This window comes from Pezoporus flaviventris, unplaced genomic scaffold, assembly GCF_033815535.1.
Source record: "Pezoporus flaviventris isolate CSIRO_AGI_PZ_B2104156 unplaced genomic scaffold, CSIRO_AGI_Pfla_v1 ptg000237l, whole genome shotgun sequence".
NCBI classification, from domain to species: domain Eukaryota; kingdom Metazoa; phylum Chordata; class Aves; order Psittaciformes; family Psittacidae; genus Pezoporus; species Pezoporus flaviventris.
This window is the reverse complement of record NW_026892784.1, coordinates 1-17,230: the sequence shown is the minus strand read 5'-3', so window position 1 is coordinate 17,230 and position 17,230 is coordinate 1. Positions and strand designations below refer to the sequence as shown.

Sequence of the window (17,230 nt, the reverse complement as noted above, 5' to 3'; positions counted from 1 at the left end):
AGCACCAAATATGGCACCAAATTGGCAAGATTCAGTCTTTCTGAGCCCATTTTTAACCCCTTCTCGAGTAACCGGGGAAAGGGAATGGCTGAACTCTCACTATTTGCTCCTAAAACAGGAAATATCTTCTCCGTTGAGTTTACACAAAGGGAAAAGGAGCAGAGATTCCCATGTGGGTTTTTTTTCCTTGCTGCCAAATAGCTCCAGCTCTTTGTGTCTGAAAGCTGAAAGAATCAACATACAAATATTTGGAATTGCCTGTCGAGGAGGGACCAACGCTTCCAGCCTGGCAAAGTGCTCCTGGAATGTTTGTGGATAATGGGCACAGTCCTGCTGGAGATCAGCATCTTCCAGCACTGAAGCTTTAAATAGGGAAAGAGTGTCACAGGGAAGAGCTTGTGCCTAAGAGCTCACCTCAGTCCCCTCGGGCAGGTTCAAGCCATTCCCCTTGGCCTGTCTCTACAGGCCCTTGTCCCAAGCCCCTCTCCAGCTTTCCTGCAGCCCCTTCAGGCACTGGAGCTGCTCTCAGGTCTCCCCTTCAGGAGCCTTCTCTTCTGCAGGCTGACCCAGCCCAGCTCTCTCAGCCTGGCTCCAGGGCTGAGTCCGTCTCAGGGCTGCTCCATCCCATCTCCCCTTGCCTGTGTCTGTGCTGGGGTTGCCCCAGCCCAGTGGCAGGACCTTGCACTTGGCCTCATTGAACCCCATGGGGTTCTCATGGTCCCACCTCTCCAGGTCCCTGTGGATCCCATCCAGCGTGTGTGGCGTGATGGACCCGATCCCAGTGTCTGTATCACTGACAGAGCTCTTGAACAGGATCCGTCCCAACGCTGACCCTAAAGGACACCGCTCCTCACTGGTCTCCACTTGACCATCGAGCCGTTGACCACAGCTCTGAGTGCAACCCAGCCAATTCCTTATCCACCGAGTGCTCCGTATGTCAGATCCGTGCCTCTAGAGATGAGGATGCTGTGCGGGCCAGTACCAGATGCCTTGCACAAGACCAGACAGGCAACACCAATGGCTGTCACGGAGCTTGGTAAGGTGCTGCTTGAGAGAGCCCTTGAGAGAGCCTCTGCTTGCTTCGTGCCTGCCCATGACCAGGAGAGGGCCTCGAACGCGGAGGGAAATCCTCTTTGTGTTAAAGGAGCTTATCCCGCAGGGGTTTGCTGGGAGAACTGGGCGGCGTTGGCAGAGCCCAGGGCTGGGCATTGCCCCAAGGCGGGGAAAGGGACAGAGCCGGGAAAGGAGGATGGCTGGGAAGAGCTCCCGGCTCTAGGGCTGGAAAGGAGCCTGGGTGTGAGGCGCAGACCTGCCTTTCCAAAGGGAAAGCAGTGAAAGAATGACTTCAGCTCTCAGTATTGTCACTCACACGAGTGCCTTTGCTCTCTCCTGGTATCATGGGCAGGACTCCAACCCCTGCCATGGGTCCCAGCACCCTCCCAGGGAAGAGCTTCTGCCTAAGAGCTCATCTCAGTCTCCCCTCGGGCAGGTTAAAGCCATTCCCCTTGGCCTGTCCCTGCATCCCTTGTCCCAAGCCCCTCTCCAGCTTTCCTGCAGCCCCTTCAGGCACTGGAGCTGCTCTCAGGTCTCCCCTTCAGGAGCCTTCTCTTCTGCAGTCTGCCCCAGCCCAGCTCTCTCAGCCTGGCTCCAAGCAGAGCTGCTCCAGCCCTCGCAGCATCCCCAAGGCAGGGGCTGGAACTGGATGAGCTTTAAGGTCCCTTCAAGCCAATTCCCTCTGGGATTCACCCTCTCCTCCCATAGTAGCGCGGGGCCGGGAGGCGGCACTGCTTGGCGGCACGATCGGGTCTCGGGAGCTCCATGCGCTGTTTCGGAGCCTCTCGGCTTCCCGGGAAAACCGAATCCTTCCGGTTTGATGGGATAATCCCCGAGGGGAGCGAGGGGCGGCGGGGCCGGCTGGCGCCGCTGCCCTGTGCGGCGGCGATGGGCGGGTTTGGGATGCTCCTGCCCCATCAGACCGCGGCTTTTCCACCTGGGGTAGGTGCGACCTCCGTGAGCTCTGCCCTGTGCGTGCCTTGGGTCGGGTTTGCTGCCCCTCCTTCCCTATAACGCTTCCAAAGCAAAGCAGCAGGGACGTGGATTGCATCCCCCCAGAGCTGTGCCAAGAGGAGGAGCTTTCCAAACGCGTCCTTCCCACCAAAACACTCCGTTCCTGGCACAGTTTGCTCTCCACAGGGAGCTGGAGGGGTCGGAGGAGCTTGTCCAGCTCCTTGAACCGCAGACATTGCTGGGCTTTCTGTGTAAAGAGCAAGCGTGGAGACCCCGATCCTGGTGATGCCACCACCGTGAGCCCAGTGATGGGTGGGTGCCAGCGAGGAGGGTTTGTCCCAGACCAGCCCCATTTAATGCAGTGGCCTGGGAGGATGGGATGTCCCTGCGGTGCTGAGGTTTCCCGGGAGAACTGGGGATGGAATTGGAGCAGGGGAGCCCAGCTCGAGGCTGGAGCGTGGTGGTGGAGAGCCCAGGCACCAGTTTCCTTGGCAGGAATTCACATTTACAATGGAGTGAGAGGGAAGAGGAAAGAACCCGCTCAGTACAAAGCTGCTCAGTGTTTGCACAACGTTTATGGCTCGGCACAGCATCATCCATCTCCTGCAAGCTTTGCACATGGAGTCATTGCAAAGAGAGGCGCCGGCTCCGCTTGGAGGATGTGGGGTCATTCCCAACGCCGTGCCCGTGTCCTGGTCTCCATCCAAGCTGCTGTGCCTGAAAGGGGGGGGAAAGGTGAGGAAGTGCCACGTCCTCCCATTGTGCTCCAACGCAGGATTGTGGCGGGGATGGGGGGTCTGGGTGCACCTGGATGGTGGCGAGCTCCAGCCTCTGGAAGGGAAGGGCTTTGGGTGCTGAGGCACCGCTAAGGGTTCACCTCATTCACACACTGAAGGCTCAATGCAAACAGGTATTTGGGTGGAAAATACCCTAAAATGCCTCTAAGCAGCACTTGGGGCTGCTCTGGTTGTCCCTGGCATTGCAGGGGGCAGCTGGAAAGGGTTTTTATCTGCTTGGAAAGCTGCTCCTTGGTGCTGCTTTGGGAGGAAGGGAATTTTGCTGCCTCAAACACAGGATCCTGGAATGGTTTGGGTTGGGATGGACCTGAAAGCTCCTCCAGTTCCAACCAGGGACACCTTCCCCTCGAGCAGGATGCTCCAACCTGGCCTTCAAGTGAGTGCTTGAGTCCTACAAGGCTTTAGTACCTTCTGAGCACGCTGTGGGGGTCATAGCAGGAAGCCCAGGAGGCTGAGGATGAGGATGGGGACGTGGCACCGCAGGGCTGATCCCACTGACTCCTGGGACTCCTGGGATTCCTGGTACTCCAGGTACTCCAGGTACCCCTGGTATTCCTGGCAAGCCAAGGTGAACAAGTCAAACACCACTTGGATTCATGTGCTGCCAGCCAGAGGCAGTTTATGTCCCAGTGGGCACCTCTGCCTTCCCAACTATCCCATCCCTGCCCTGGAGCATCATTCTGTGTCCCGAAGGTGTCATCCTTCATCCCCTTCCCAAAGCCCCGACAGTGCTTGGTTGGATGTAGAGGATAAGGAATAACCTCTAATGTCACAATGTAGGACTAACCCGTATCCCGAAGGATGCATCCATTAGGATGGAATGATCTTAATCAGGAAAACTCCTGTGCCAGATGGCAAAATAAGCCCATGGGAAATAGATCCCAGCTCTGGCATGGACACCCTCTGCCCAGACTCATCTGAGGTGTGCAGAGATTTCACATCCATGGGGTTCATCCATTTCTTTCTCCTTGTGACTGTGCTTTCAGCAAGGAAGGGGGACGAGAGAGTCCAACTCACCCCATAGGAGTATGTGGTGGGCAATATCGTGCTGTTCTCAGAATAGTACTCAACAGTCGCATACAAGTAGTCACCTGGAATAACAGGAATGTCCTGCTGAGGCTGTGCCAGCATTCCATAGAGCCAGGCAGGGGTCCTGCCCACCCAAGCCATAAAAGAACCATGGAATCCCAGCCTGGTTTGGGTTCCCCTTGCCCTGTCCCCTGCATCCCTTGTCCCAAGCCCCTCTCCAGCTTTCCTGCAGCCCCTTTAGGCACTGGAGCTGCTCTAAGGTCTCCCCTTCAGGAGCCTTCTCCTCTCCAGGCTGACCCAGCCCAGCTCCCATCTCAGACACATCAGTGTCCTCAGGGGATGCTGCTTTGAAAGCCAGAGATGTTGGGTACCATTTGCTCTCCATTGCCGCTACAGGGGGTCGGGGTCCCTGGGCTTCGCTCGCATCATCCAGCCTCAGGTGAGCTGGGTCCCACCTTTAGAGCGTGGCTTCATCTCCGCAGCATCTCCCCAGCCTCAGACCCGTTCTCATTGCTGCAGAGCTGCGATGGCACCAGGCAGCTCCTCGGCTCCCCTCAGCATTGAGCTTTGGGCTTGAAGTCAAGCCTGAGGGTGCTGGAGGCAGCATGGAGGGGGGTGGGATGACCTCAGTGCCTATTTGGGATTGCAGAGGGCTTGATTCAGTGCCTTTTCCCTGCTATGTCATAGGTTTTGGTGGGCAAAGCCTGGGGGAGGCTGGATGGAGATTTCCCAGCATCATTCCTGTTGTTCTTATCCCAGTTTGCTCATGCAGCTTGCATAAAATGACCAAAACCCACCCAAAACCACCCCAAAGAAGGATTTCTCACTGAATCGCGATGCGTAGTCATATAAGAACTCTGAAATATCCTCTTCTCCTTCCAGCTCAGCATTCCCTAAAACCAAGCAGAGAGCAGAGGGTTCATCATCCACAATGTGAGCAGAGCGGCTTCACGTGGATAATGGATTCCCCACGGCCCATCATTCCATCAGAGCCTTCACACCTACAGCATGATGCGGGGAATCCTAACGGAGCTCCGGAGCCAAAGCGAGCACAGAGGTTGCTTTGTGCATCCCACGTGGGGTCTGTGGGTCTGTCCATGAGGAATAACATGGGACAAAGAGGGCACTTGGCCAGCAGAGGAGCAGCAAGGCGGCCATTCCCTGGAAGGGATGCTTGGATTGCATGGTTGGCTCTGGGGGTATTAAAGCTGGATCATGGCAAGGATGCAGAGCTCCCTGCGGAGCACAGAACCATCCTGAACCTGCTGATGTGGAGCTGAGCACAACCATGCCTTGAGAGCACACATGGCGTGGGGAGAAGGGGGCAATGGCCAGGCTGGACCAGCCCAGCTCTCCCAGCCTGGCTCCATGGAGCTGCTCCAGCCCCTATAGCATCCCCATGGCCTCCTCTGGCCTCGCTCCAGCAGCTCCACGTCCCTCCTGCGCTGGGGGCCTCCTGTCACACACAGCCACAATTCCCAAGCTTTCAGGGAATCTCAGACCGGAGCTGCCCCTCCACCCCCTGCCTTCCCACGCTCGCCCATCGCAATTCCTCCATCCCTTTGGCTCGTGCGCCTGCAGCTCCGGCCCTCAGGGCACATTATCCCATGCCCAAAGCTCTCTGAGAACGTTATTCCAAGCTGGCTCTCGTATTTACACTGGAGCCGCGCTAGGAATAACAGAGGAGGTGGATGGAGGCAAAGAGCTTCCATCTGGAATTCCCCCCCGCGGCAGCTTTTAACCCTCGGATGTTTCACATTTGGCTCAGTTCCTCCTCGTGGAGGAGGAGGAGGAGGAGAAGGAGGAAGAAGGCTTTTGGCAGCTTCCAGTTCAGCTCCCCTCAGCCGGTGCTTCCCAGTGCCTCCCATTCCCAGCAGCTGGACTTCACGTGTGTCCATCCCTCATTCACTTCAGGTTCCTGCCTCATCCCTCCCCGTCCCATGCTTTTCCTCCCAAGTGCCCACCTAATACTTCAGGAAATCCTCTTGGGTTCGGTTCCCCCCCCTTGCCTGTATCTGTCTCTTTTCATAGCTTCCAGCTGTATATTGAATTATTAGGGATGCAGTACGGAAAACAATGATCAGACTCATGCTGCGAGCGCAAACCATGTTCTCCCAAGCACATCCCTTACATAACTTCCAGTAATTCCAGTGTGCTTCTCCATGGGTTTTCCTATTGCTCCTGACAACCCCTAGAATCATGGAATCATGGAACGGCTTGGGTTGGAAGGGACCTTAAGGCTCCTCCAGTTCCAACCCCTGCCATGGCAGGGACACCTTCCACCACAGCAGCACCCAAGCAAACCCCTTTCCTCCTGCAGGACCGCACCCCGAATCCCACGCAGCCCCCCAGGAATACCTCGGTCCCAGCACTTCGCAGTGGGAAAGCATCAACCTGTGAGCCCGGGAAGCAGAGAAAGGCATTTACCCAGGGAGAGATGAAGAACCAGGAGCGCGGCCATGAAGAACTTCGTCATCCTACGTTCCGGTGTCGCCTGCCGGTGCTCGGTGCCGCAGCTCGGGAATGTCTCCAGGCGTCCCATTGGAGGCAGGAAATGACTCTTCCGAGGGCTGGACCGAGCAGCCCCGCGCCCGGATCCAGGCTTTGCTGCAGTTTGCCAAGCGGGGCGATGCCCGGCTGGGCTGCGGTGGTCCCGTATGGACCAGGAGGTGCGCGATGCTCCGGCCGAGGCAGGTTTTCCCTTCGCAAAGAGCTTTCCAAGGGCTGAGTTGCAAATCTTGGGAAGTTTATCCTCCAGGGAGGGTCAGAGCCGCTGGACGAGCTCACACACGGAGGGATGGTTTTGATTATGTTACAACAGAGTGGATGTTATTAATAGCAACTCCTCCGTGCAGAGAGAGGCGAAGGCAGAAATGACGCCTGGGAGCCAGATTCGGATCCTGACTTCCCCTTAAGTCTTGGGGGACTTCTTGTGCTTGGCTTCATTTTGCCTTCCCAAGCCTCAGTTTCCCCTTTAAGCAGCAGCATGAAGAGGTCACAGCCGGAAACACCCCGGGTTGGGATGGTTTAGGAGCCACACTTGGGGCATGGTCAGCTCAAGCTCGTGGTGCCCTGATCCGGGTTGGTACCAGCTGCTTGTTTCCCTCCTCCTCTAAACCAAAGGAGAGGAATGGGGAGGAAAACAGGATCCAGCTCTGCTGCTTTGGGGGGAAAAGCTGATTCCAGTGCCGAAGGTCCCCAGGGAGTTGATGTGATACTGGTGGGAACTGGTGTTAACTGGTGTGGCAGAGAAGGGGACTTCAAGGAGCAGGAGGTGGGACTTTATTGCTGATGCTCCTGCAGCCTCATCCCAGCATCCCGACGACCAAGGATTCCGATTGATTTAAGCCAAGGATGCCTATGGATTTTAAGGCAAGGATTCCTATTGATTTAAGCCAAAGATTCCTATGGGGTTTAAGGCAGTGATTCCTATGGATTTTAAGGCAAGGATTTCTATTGATTTAAGCCAAGGATTCCTACAGATTTTAAGTTGAGGATTCCTATGGATTTTAAGCCAAGGATTCATATGGATTTTAAGACACGGATTCCTATGGATTTTAAGGCAAGGCTTCATATGGCTTTTAAGACAAATATTCCTATGGATTTTAAGGCAAGGATTCCAACAGGGGAATGCCTCTGAGCAGGCAGGAAGGGAAACCTCCCCTCAAACTCTCAGTCCAAGCAGAAATCTGACCTCCTTGGGATGAATCCCACTGGGATCAGAGCTGCTGGCTCAGCTGCGAGGTGCTTGGGGAGATGCAGAGCCATAAAAGAGGAGATTGTGGCTGAAAGTGATGGCGAGGGGAGGGACAAGGAAGGAGGATGAGGGTGCTGGTGGCTTTTATTGGATGGGCTTGGAGTCCTGGATTGGCCACCTGGGGACTGAGTTGGATGGGATGATGGAAAGCTTGGAAAAACATGGAATAACCAGGAAGCACAGATCCTGCAGCATGATGGTGCTACACGAGTGGGTTAAATGCACTGGAAGGGCTCAAACCAACCTTCCTCCCCAGCTCTGCTCTTTGTGAGCACATCGGTGTCCAGCTTGAGCATCCCCAGCAGCATCCTGCATCTTCCTGGTGTGAGGGATGGTCCTTGGGTCCCCTTGGGAAACGCAGGGCTGGATTTGCAGTTCTGTTTCTGGCTGCAGAAGGAAACCCCCTGGTTTTGTTCATTTGGTTTCTCTTTCAGGTTCTTCTTTGCTTTGCCCATCCCTCAACACAGAGCAGAAACACTGCCCAAAGAGCAGCCAAACCAGCACCTTTCCCACCTCGGATCCCTTTCCCACCCCCTCTCATTCCCACTTTGCTCAATCTCTGGCCTTTTGTGGCTTTTTCCCGTTCAAGTTTACACACTGAAATCCAACCTGGAAAGGCTCCGCGGTGAAGGAGCAGCATGGGAACGATGCCTTTCCCATGGGAAAACCCAACGTGGGAGCCACAGCCCAAAAAGGCTTTTCCAGAAGGGATACAAAGCTGGATCTTGCTTCTCATGAGGAACCTGCTCGAGTGGAAGGTGCCCCTGAAAGGTTGGAACTGGAGGAGCTTTAACCCATTCCATGGTTCTGTGCTTGGAGCATCCCGGTGCTGTGAAGCCTGATGGGGATTGCACCATGGCCGTGCTGAGGATGAAGGTGTGAGTGAGCTCAGCCCCATGCCCGGCTCTCGGGTGCATCACGTCATTTCCCAGCTTTCATAGACGGAAGTAAAACCTGGACATGAAAATATTCCAGCTGGGAAACCAGACTCTTCCCTTAACAATGCCCTGTGCCTGTGCAGATGACATTAGCAGCATTCCTGCGGAAGTCTCCGGAGGGGACATTGTTCCGTGTTTTCAGTGCAGGAGATGAGAAGATGGATGAAGGAAACCTAAACCCCTCCGTTCCCCCATGGCACCAGCTGCCGGGGGCTTCCCAGTGCTCCCGAGAGGTAGGTGGGACGAGCTGCGCTTCCCATGGGAGCGCTTTCAGGACCGGGGGGGTGTCGGCGGTTCTGATGGACAGGCTGCTCCTGCTGCCCAAGGCTTTCCATTCTAAATAAAGTTTTCCTGCTTTTGTAAACAGCGTCTGCTTGGGCTGACCGGGAAGTAAACACGGAATCCTGGAATGGTTCGGGTGGGAGGGGACCTTAAAGCTCATCTAAGGACACCGTCCACTGGAGCAGGATGCTCCAAGCCCCTGTGTCCAGCCTGGCCTTGAGCACTGGGGCAGCCGCAGTTCCTTGGATAACCTGCTCCGGAGCCTTCCCACCGCCTGGAAACCGCCCGGAAAGGTGGTTTCCACCTCGCTCCGAGCACACGAAGCTCCTGGGATAGCGGCCAAGAGCTCGGGACCAGCGGCGCGGAGCCACCGCCACCTCGTGGTCCCCGCCGGCCGGAGCCCGCACGGCCGGGTGGGCGCGTTCCATGTGCTGCATCCATGAGCGCTGCGTCCAAGTTTAGGGATGAATTAAAAAGTCCGGCTAAAAACCCTTCCCAAAAGCTGCAGATCCCCCAGGGGCTGGTGCTCAAATCCGATGGGAAGAGATGGCACTGAAAGAGTACTCCTGGCTTTTAGAATCATCGGATCAGAACGGTTTGGGTTGGAAGGGACCATCCCAGGATGTAAGGATGGGACGTGTCCGGGATGCAGGGATGAAACATGTCAAGGTTGAAACATGTCTGTGATGCTGGGATGTAGGGATGGTGTGTGATGGGATGCAAGGGTGACATGTCTGCAGTGCTGGGATGTAGGGGTGATGTGTGATGGGATGCAAGGGTGACATGTCTGCAATGCTGGGATGTAGGGATGATGTGTGATGGGATGTAGGGGTGATGCATGTCTGCAATGCTGGGATGTAGGGGTGATGGGATGCAGGGGTGATGCATGTCTGCAATGCTGGGATGTAGGGATGATGGGATGCAGGGTTGTTGCATGTCTGCAGTGCTGGGATGTAGGGATGATGTGTGATGGGGTACAAGGGTGACATGTCTGCAATGCTGGGATGTAGGGATGATGGGATGCAGGGGTGATGCATGTCTGCAATGCTGGGATGCAGGGATGATGTGTGATGGGATGCAGGGGTGTTGCATGTCTGCAATGCTGGGATGAAGGGATTATGTGTGATGGGATGCAGGGGTGATGCATGTCTGCAATGCTGGGATGTAGGGATGATGGGATGGGATGCAAGGGTGACATGTCTGCAATGTTGGGATGTAGGGATGATGTGTGATGGGATGCAAGGATGATACATGCCTGCAATGCTGGGATGTAGGGATGATGTGTGATGGGATGCAAGGGTGACATGTCTGCAATGCTGGGATGTAGGGATGATGTGTGATGGGATGCAGGGGTGATGCATGTCTGCAGTGCTGGGATGTAGGGATGATGTGTGATGGGATGCAAGGGTGATATATGTCTGCAATGCTGGGATGCAGGGATGATGGGATGGGATGCAGGGGTGATGCATGTCTGCAATGCTGGGATGAAGGGATTATGTGTGATGGGATGCAGGGGTGATGCATGTCTGCAATGCTGGGATGTAGGGATGATGGGATGCAGGGGTGATGCATGTCTGCAATGCTGGGATGCAGGGATGATGTGTGATGGGATGCAGGGGTGATGCATGTCTGCAGTGCTGGGATGAAGGGATGATGTGTGATGGGATGCAAGGGTGACATGTCTGCAATGCTGGGATGTAGGGATGATGTGTGATGGGATGCAGGGGTGATGCATGTCTGCAGTGCTGGGATGTAGGGATGATGTGTGATGGGATGCAAGGATGATACATGCCTGCAATGCTGGGATGTAGGGATGATGTGTGATGGGATGCAAGGGTGACATGTCTGCAATGCTGGGATGTAGGGATGATGTGTGATGGGATGCAGGGGTGATGCATGTCTGCAGTGCTGGGATGTAGGGATGATGTGTGATGGGATGCAAGGGTGATATATGTCTGCAATGCTGGGATGCAGGGATGATGGGATGGGATGCAGGGGTGATGCATGTCTGCAATGCTGGGATGTAGGGATGATGGGATGCAGGGGTGATGCATGTCTGCAATGCTGGGATGCAGGGATGATGTGTGATGGGAAACAAGGGTGATACATGTCTGCAATCTGGGATGCAGGGATGATGTGTGATGGGATACAAGGGTGACACATGCCTGCAATGCTGGCATGTAGGGATGATGTGTGATGGGATGCAGGGGTGTTGCACGTCTGCAATGCTGGGATGTAGGGATGATGTGTGATGGGATGCAGGGGTGATGCATGTCTGCAATGCTGGGATGCAGGTATGATGTGTGATGGGATGCAGGGGTGATGCATGTCTGCAATGCTGGGATGCAGGGATGATGTGTGTCTGGGATTCTGGGATGTGGAGATGATGTGAGCCTGGGATACTCAGGTACAATCCGTGCCTGGGGTGTTGTGATGCAGGTATGATGTGTAACAGGGGTGATGTGGATGTGTGTCTGGGATCTCAGGGTGCAGGGATGATATTTGCCTGGGATGCAGGGGCCATGTGTGCGCGGGATGTTAGGATGCAGGAATGATGCGTGCCTGGAATGTCAGAATGCATGAGCAATGTGTAGCTGGGATGCAGGGATGATGTGCGTCCAGGATGCTGGGATTCTGGGATGCCGTGTGCCCGGGAGGCAGGGATGATGCGCTGGAATGCCAGGATAATGGTCTAGGCTACTGGACACCAGGTTCTTCCCCACGTTGCCAGCAGATGCTGCTGTTAAGCCACAGCAAAGCCCTGCCCGGGGGTCCCGTCCTCATGCCCGTGGGTGCCAGCACCGGGGCGGGAGAAGGGGGGGATGGATCCTCACTGGTGCCGTGTTTCCATCCCGCGGTCCGCAGCCGTGGGGCGGGCAGGGCTGGAGCCATGGACGCGGGGGTCACAGCTCCCTACGGAGCCCTCAGGGGACGCTGACGGGGGGACACCGATGGGGACGGGGGGGGGGGACGGGACCTGACCTGGTTGGAGCATCCCCACGGCCCCGTCCCCGCCCCAGCGCCGGGAGCTGCTGCTGCTCCCAGACTCGCTGATTCGTGGCCAGAAAAGGGCTTTTAAGGGAAAACCCACCCAGAAGCGCGCGGGGCTTTCAGTTGGGTTTTTTTTTTCCCTTTTCCGCAGTCGTCTCCGCGCCCGAGCTCCCAAACTTCCTGACAGCGGCCCCGGCCCTGCCTCCGCTTCCGACGCCGCCAGCGCCAGCGCCAGCCCCACGGCACCGTGGCCCCCGGCCAGGTGAGTGCCACCGTCCCCGGGGCTGGGGTTGGGGGGCTCTGCCGGAGGGGACGGTCCCAGCGCCGTGCCGGGGGCTTGGGAATGCCGCAGGGTCCCAGCGGACGAGGCAAAGGGATGGGGACGGGCGGATGGGGGATGAGGGGACAGCGGGATGAACGTGCTGTGACACCGCGTGGTGATCCCCTTGCTGATCCCATTGCCGATCCCGACCCTGATCCTGAGCTTCGTCCTGGTCCCCCTCACCCAGCCCCATCCCTGTGGGTCCGAAGCCTCCAGAGGAAACTCGTCACCCATCGGGTTGTGCTGGAGGAAGCGCTGGAGCAGAGATAGTGGCTCCGGGGGAGGGGGGGCAGCACCATGTCCCCAGCAAGGATGGGGCAGGGCTGTGTCCCTGGTTCCCCGGGCCCCTGGTCCCCGGTCCCCAGCCCTGCTGCCCACCCCATGCTGTTCCCTTTGGGTCATGTCACCCCATCACCTGTGGGTGATGCTCCCCATCCCACCCAGGGGTGCTCAGGGGCACCCATGGGGTGGCCCCAGAGCAATGCCTCTTCGGGGGAGTCTCTTGCCCCTATGGTGACCTTGGGAGGGCTCTTCCCCACGACCAGTTCCCCCCCCCCACCCCAGTGAGGAGCAGATGGGGCCCACCAGCGGGTTTTGATGACTCCTCGCTTTTCCTGCCAGCATCTCCCAGCAGTTCCTGTTGTTTGGAGCAGCGCTGAGGGCCCCCCCACATTGCTAGAGCAGGGAATGGGGCCTGCAGCGGGGCCATGGGGAGGGCTGGGGGGGGTCTTCCCGGCTCTGCCCCCTCGGGAGGATCCAATTCCTTAATTAATGAGCAGTTAATTCCTCACCGCTGGGAGCCGAACGGAAAAACTTTTCCATTAAAAGTTTTCCCAGCCAAACCCAACGCCTGCGGGATAAGGGGGGGTCACCCGCTCCCTCCATCCCACCGGATGAGCTCCGGGGGTGCCGGGGCAGCACTTTTGGGGTGTCCCCATGGCTGGAGCAGCGTGGAAGCATCCATAAATCCAGCGGTGCCGACCAGGAAACCTCTGTTTCCTTCCCCGGCAGCGGGCTCAGCCGCAGCACGCGTGCCCCGGTAAACACGGCCCCGCGGGCTCGGGGTCCCTTCCTTGTCCCCCCTTTCCCAGCCCCAAGGCTGGCAGCGATCCCGGAGCCGCCCCGGCAAAGCCGGACCCTCATTGGGTTGAGCAAGAAGCTGCTGGATCCAGGAAACACAACAGGGAATAAACACGGAACGGGTTGAGCTGGGGCCGCGCGGCGCCGTGCCCGGGGGTGGGAGCCGCCGTCCATCCCGAATTCCACCCTGGCACCTCGGGTACCCCCCGCACCGCGATAGGGAGGTGCCGGGATGCAGCGTCGGGATGCCGGGATGAGGCTGCGTGGGGCCACCCAGCGCGGCCGTGCCTCAGTTTCCCCTTGGCACAGGCCGGGGCTGGGATCGAGGAATGCTGAAGGCAGCCCCATGGGGATGCCGGATCCTGCTCCGGAGCCGGGGGTGGAGGGTGTGGATCGGGAATGCGGTGGGGCAGAGGGTGAAGCCGCGGTCTCTCCGTGCAGGATGGTGCTGCGGGCTGCGGCGCTGGCGCTGCACCTCTGCCTCCTGTCCGCGCTCCGGCCCAGCGACCCCAACGTCTGCAGCTACTGGGAGAGGTAGGACTGGGGGCACTGGGGGTGCTGGGGGGTGACGGCGGTGGGGTGTCCCCCCCCCCCCCGAGACCTGCCCTCACCGTCCATCACCCCGTGTGCCCCCCATCGGAAGCTTCACGGTGGCGGTGAAGGAGTCCTACACCAAACCCCACGTCGTGTCCTCCGGCGAGCCCTGCCCCACGGTGATGGGCACCTCCCTGCCCTGCCCGCAGCAGAGGTGGGAGCACCCCCGACCCCCGGCACCTCTCGGGGACTGCAGGGGGTCCCCACAGCCATGGCGGGGCTGGTGGGGGGCTGCCCCACTGCGGGGTGTCCCGGGGGGCTGTTGGGTGTCCCCGCTGACGGCAGCGGTGCCGCAGGATCGTGCACCGCACCGAGTACCGGCAGGCGCTGCGCACCGAGTCCCGCCGGCGCTACCAGTGCTGCCAGGGCTACTACGAGAGCCGGGGGACCTGCGTCCGTGAGTGCGGGAGCGGGGCGGGTTGGGGGGCTCCGGGGGGGCCCTGTCCCCGCTAACCCCCCCCCCTCCGGCCGTGTCCCCGCAGCGCGCTGCTCGCAGGAGTGTGTCCATGGGCGCTGCGTGGCTCCGGAGCGGTGCCAGTGCGAGCCCGGCTGGCGAGGAGCAGACTGCTCCAGCGGTGCGGGATGGGGACAAGGGGGCGGCACGGGGAGGGGGTGCATGGGGGTGGGATGGGGACAGGGTGGAGGCTGGGACGGGAGGAGATTGGGATGGGGAGGGAGGTTGGGAGAGGGATGGAGGGTGGGATGGGGACAGGGAATGGGATAGGGATGGGGATGGAGAAGGGTGGCGAAAAAGGAGATGGGAATGGATAATGAGGGGATGGAGAACGGGATGGGGAGGTTGGGATAGGATAATCACGGGATGGGGATGGAGAATGGGCTGGAAATAGGATAGAGATGGAACTGGAATGGGGACAGATTGGGATGGGTTGGGGTTGGAGAATGGGATGGGAGTGGGTCGGGATGGGGGTGGAGATTCGGATGAACAGAAGATAGGGATGACTATAAAATATAAGGTTGGAGATGGGACTGTGATGGGGATGGGGATGAGGATGAGACGGGGTGGAGATAGCACAAGAATGGGACAGGGTGGAATGGAGTGGGTGGGATGGGAAGGGACGAGGTGGGATGGATGGGAAGGGATGAGGTGGGATAGAATGGGGTGGGGTGGGATGGGATGAGGTGGGATGGATGGGATAGGGTGGAATGGATGGCAAGGAATGGTTTGGGATGGGATGGGATGGAACGGGTTAGAATGGGATGGGTTGGGGTAGGATGCAGTGGCAGAGGATGAGACGCTGTGCACACTGTGGTCTGGGCTGGGCTAGGCGGGAGAGGATGGGATGCGATGACACATCAAGGGCTGGGATGGAGAGGGGTGGGCGGGAATGCGGTGGGATGGGATGCGGTGGCACAGGATGGGACGGGATGCGGTGGCACATACACCACGGGATGAGATGGAATGGGGAGGGCTGGGCTGGGATGTTGTGGTACATACACCACGGGATGGGATGCTGTGGTACATACACCACGGGATGGGATGCGGTGGCACATCACGGGATGAGATGGGATGGGGAGGGCTGGGATGGGATGGGGTGCTGTGGTACATACACCACGGGCTGGGATGCTGTGGTACATAGACCACGGGCTGGGATGCGGTGGTACATAGACCACGGGCTGGGATGCGGTGGTACATACACCACGGGATGGGATGGGATGGGGAGGGCTGGGCTGGGATGTTGTGGTACATACACCACGGGATGGGATGCGGTGGCACACCACGGGATGAGATGGGATGGGGAGGGCTGGGATGGGATGGGGTGCTGTGGTACATAGACCACGGGCTGGGATGCTGTGGTACACCACGGGATGGAATGCGGTGGGCTGGGATGCGGCGGCACAGGACAAGGGCTGGGATGGACGGGCCGGTACCGGCGGTGTCCCCGCAGGCTGTGACGAGCGCTCCTGGGGCCCCGACTGCTCCCAGCGCTGCGAGTGCCACCACGGAGCCCCCTGCGACCCCCTCAGCGGCGCCTGCTCCTGCCCCGCCGGCTTCGCGGCTCCGCGCTGCCGCGATCCCTGCCCCGACGGCACCTACGGCCGCGGCTGCCGCCTGCGCTGCGCCTGCCCCCCCGCGCCGCCTGCGACGCCTCCACCGGCGCCTGCCGCTGCCCCCCGGAGCTCGCCGGGCCCCTGTGAGTGCGGGGGACCCCGCCCGGAGCCCCCCACCCCTGCTGGGGGGGTCCCGCTCACCCCTCTCCCCCCCCCCCCCCCCCCCCCAGCTGCGAGGTGCCGTGCCCCGAGGGGACCCCCTGCGACACCCCCTGCCCCTGCCAGAACGGGGGCCTCTGCCACCCCCCCGGCACCAGCTCCTGCGTCTGCCCGCACGGATGGATGGTAGGAGCGCTGCGACCCCCCCCAGGCGCGGGGGTCTGCCTCGGTGTCCCCATTGAGCCCCCTGCTCCTGCGCAGGGGGAGATCTGCTCCGTGCCGTGCCCCCCCGGGCGCTTCGGGCCCGGCTGCCAGGGCGAGTGTCACTGCCACAACGGGGGACGCTGTGACCCCAAGGGAGGGCAGTGCCAGTGTGCCCCCGGCTTCACCGGAGAGCAGTGAGCAGGGAACTGGGGGGGGGGGACAGGGGATGGGGAGCGGGGATGGGGCACGGAGGGACCGGGTGCTTTGGGACGGGAGCACCGGGGACAGGCGGAGATGGGAATGGGATGGGGGGGCACAGGGAGGGGACTCTGGGGATGGGGCGCTTGGGGACAGGGGCCCAAGGGGGAGGATGGAGATGGGGGGGCACGGGGGGGGGGGGGGGGGCACACACGGGGACGGAGCCTTCGAGCCCCGCCGCTGCCGGTGCCCGGTCCCGGTGCAGCCCCCGCCCCGCTGCAGGTGCCGGGAGCGGTGCCCCGTGGGGCGCTACGGGCCCGACTGCCGGGAGCGCTGCGACTGCGCCAACGGCGGCCGCTGCTTCCACGTGGACGGCGGCTGCTTGTGCGAGGCCGGGTTCCAGGGCAGCCGCTGCGAGGAGCGGCGCTGCCAGCCCGGGCTCTACGGGATCCACTGCGAGAGCCGCTGCCTCTGCCACCCGCAGCACAGCCAGAGGTGGGACACACAGCCCCCGCCCCATCCACACACACCCACTTCCACACACACCCGCCTACATCCACCTACATCCACCCACATCCACCCACATCCATCCCGCATCCACCCACATCCACCTACATCCATCCCGCATCCACCCACATCCATCCCACATCCACCCCACATCCACCTACATCCATCCCGCATCCACCCACATCCATCCCGCATCCACCCACATCCACCTACATCCACCCACATCCACCTACATCCATCCCGCATCCACCCACATCCACCCACATCCATCCCGCATCCACCCACATCCATCCCGCATCCACCCACATCCACCTACATCCACCCACATCCACCTACATCCATCCCGCATCCACCA

General features: G+C 59.6%; 1 protein-coding gene across 1 annotated transcript; it reads left to right on the top strand.

The window, feature by feature from the left end:
* Positions 1-13,414: 13,414 nt before the first annotated feature.
* Positions 13,415-16,875, top strand: LOC133263049 (platelet endothelial aggregation receptor 1-like; the record flags this gene model as incomplete). The annotated part of the gene is given in 9 exon segments (XM_061442671.1): positions 13,415-13,737; positions 13,847-13,951; positions 14,094-14,194; positions 14,280-14,372; positions 15,705-15,881; positions 15,884-15,950; positions 16,038-16,152; positions 16,228-16,364; positions 16,651-16,875. Coding segments are annotated over 9 exon segments (1,322 nt in total), but the record flags the coding sequence as incomplete, so codon positions are not given.
* Between the last annotated feature and the right edge of the window lie 355 nt (positions 16,876-17,230).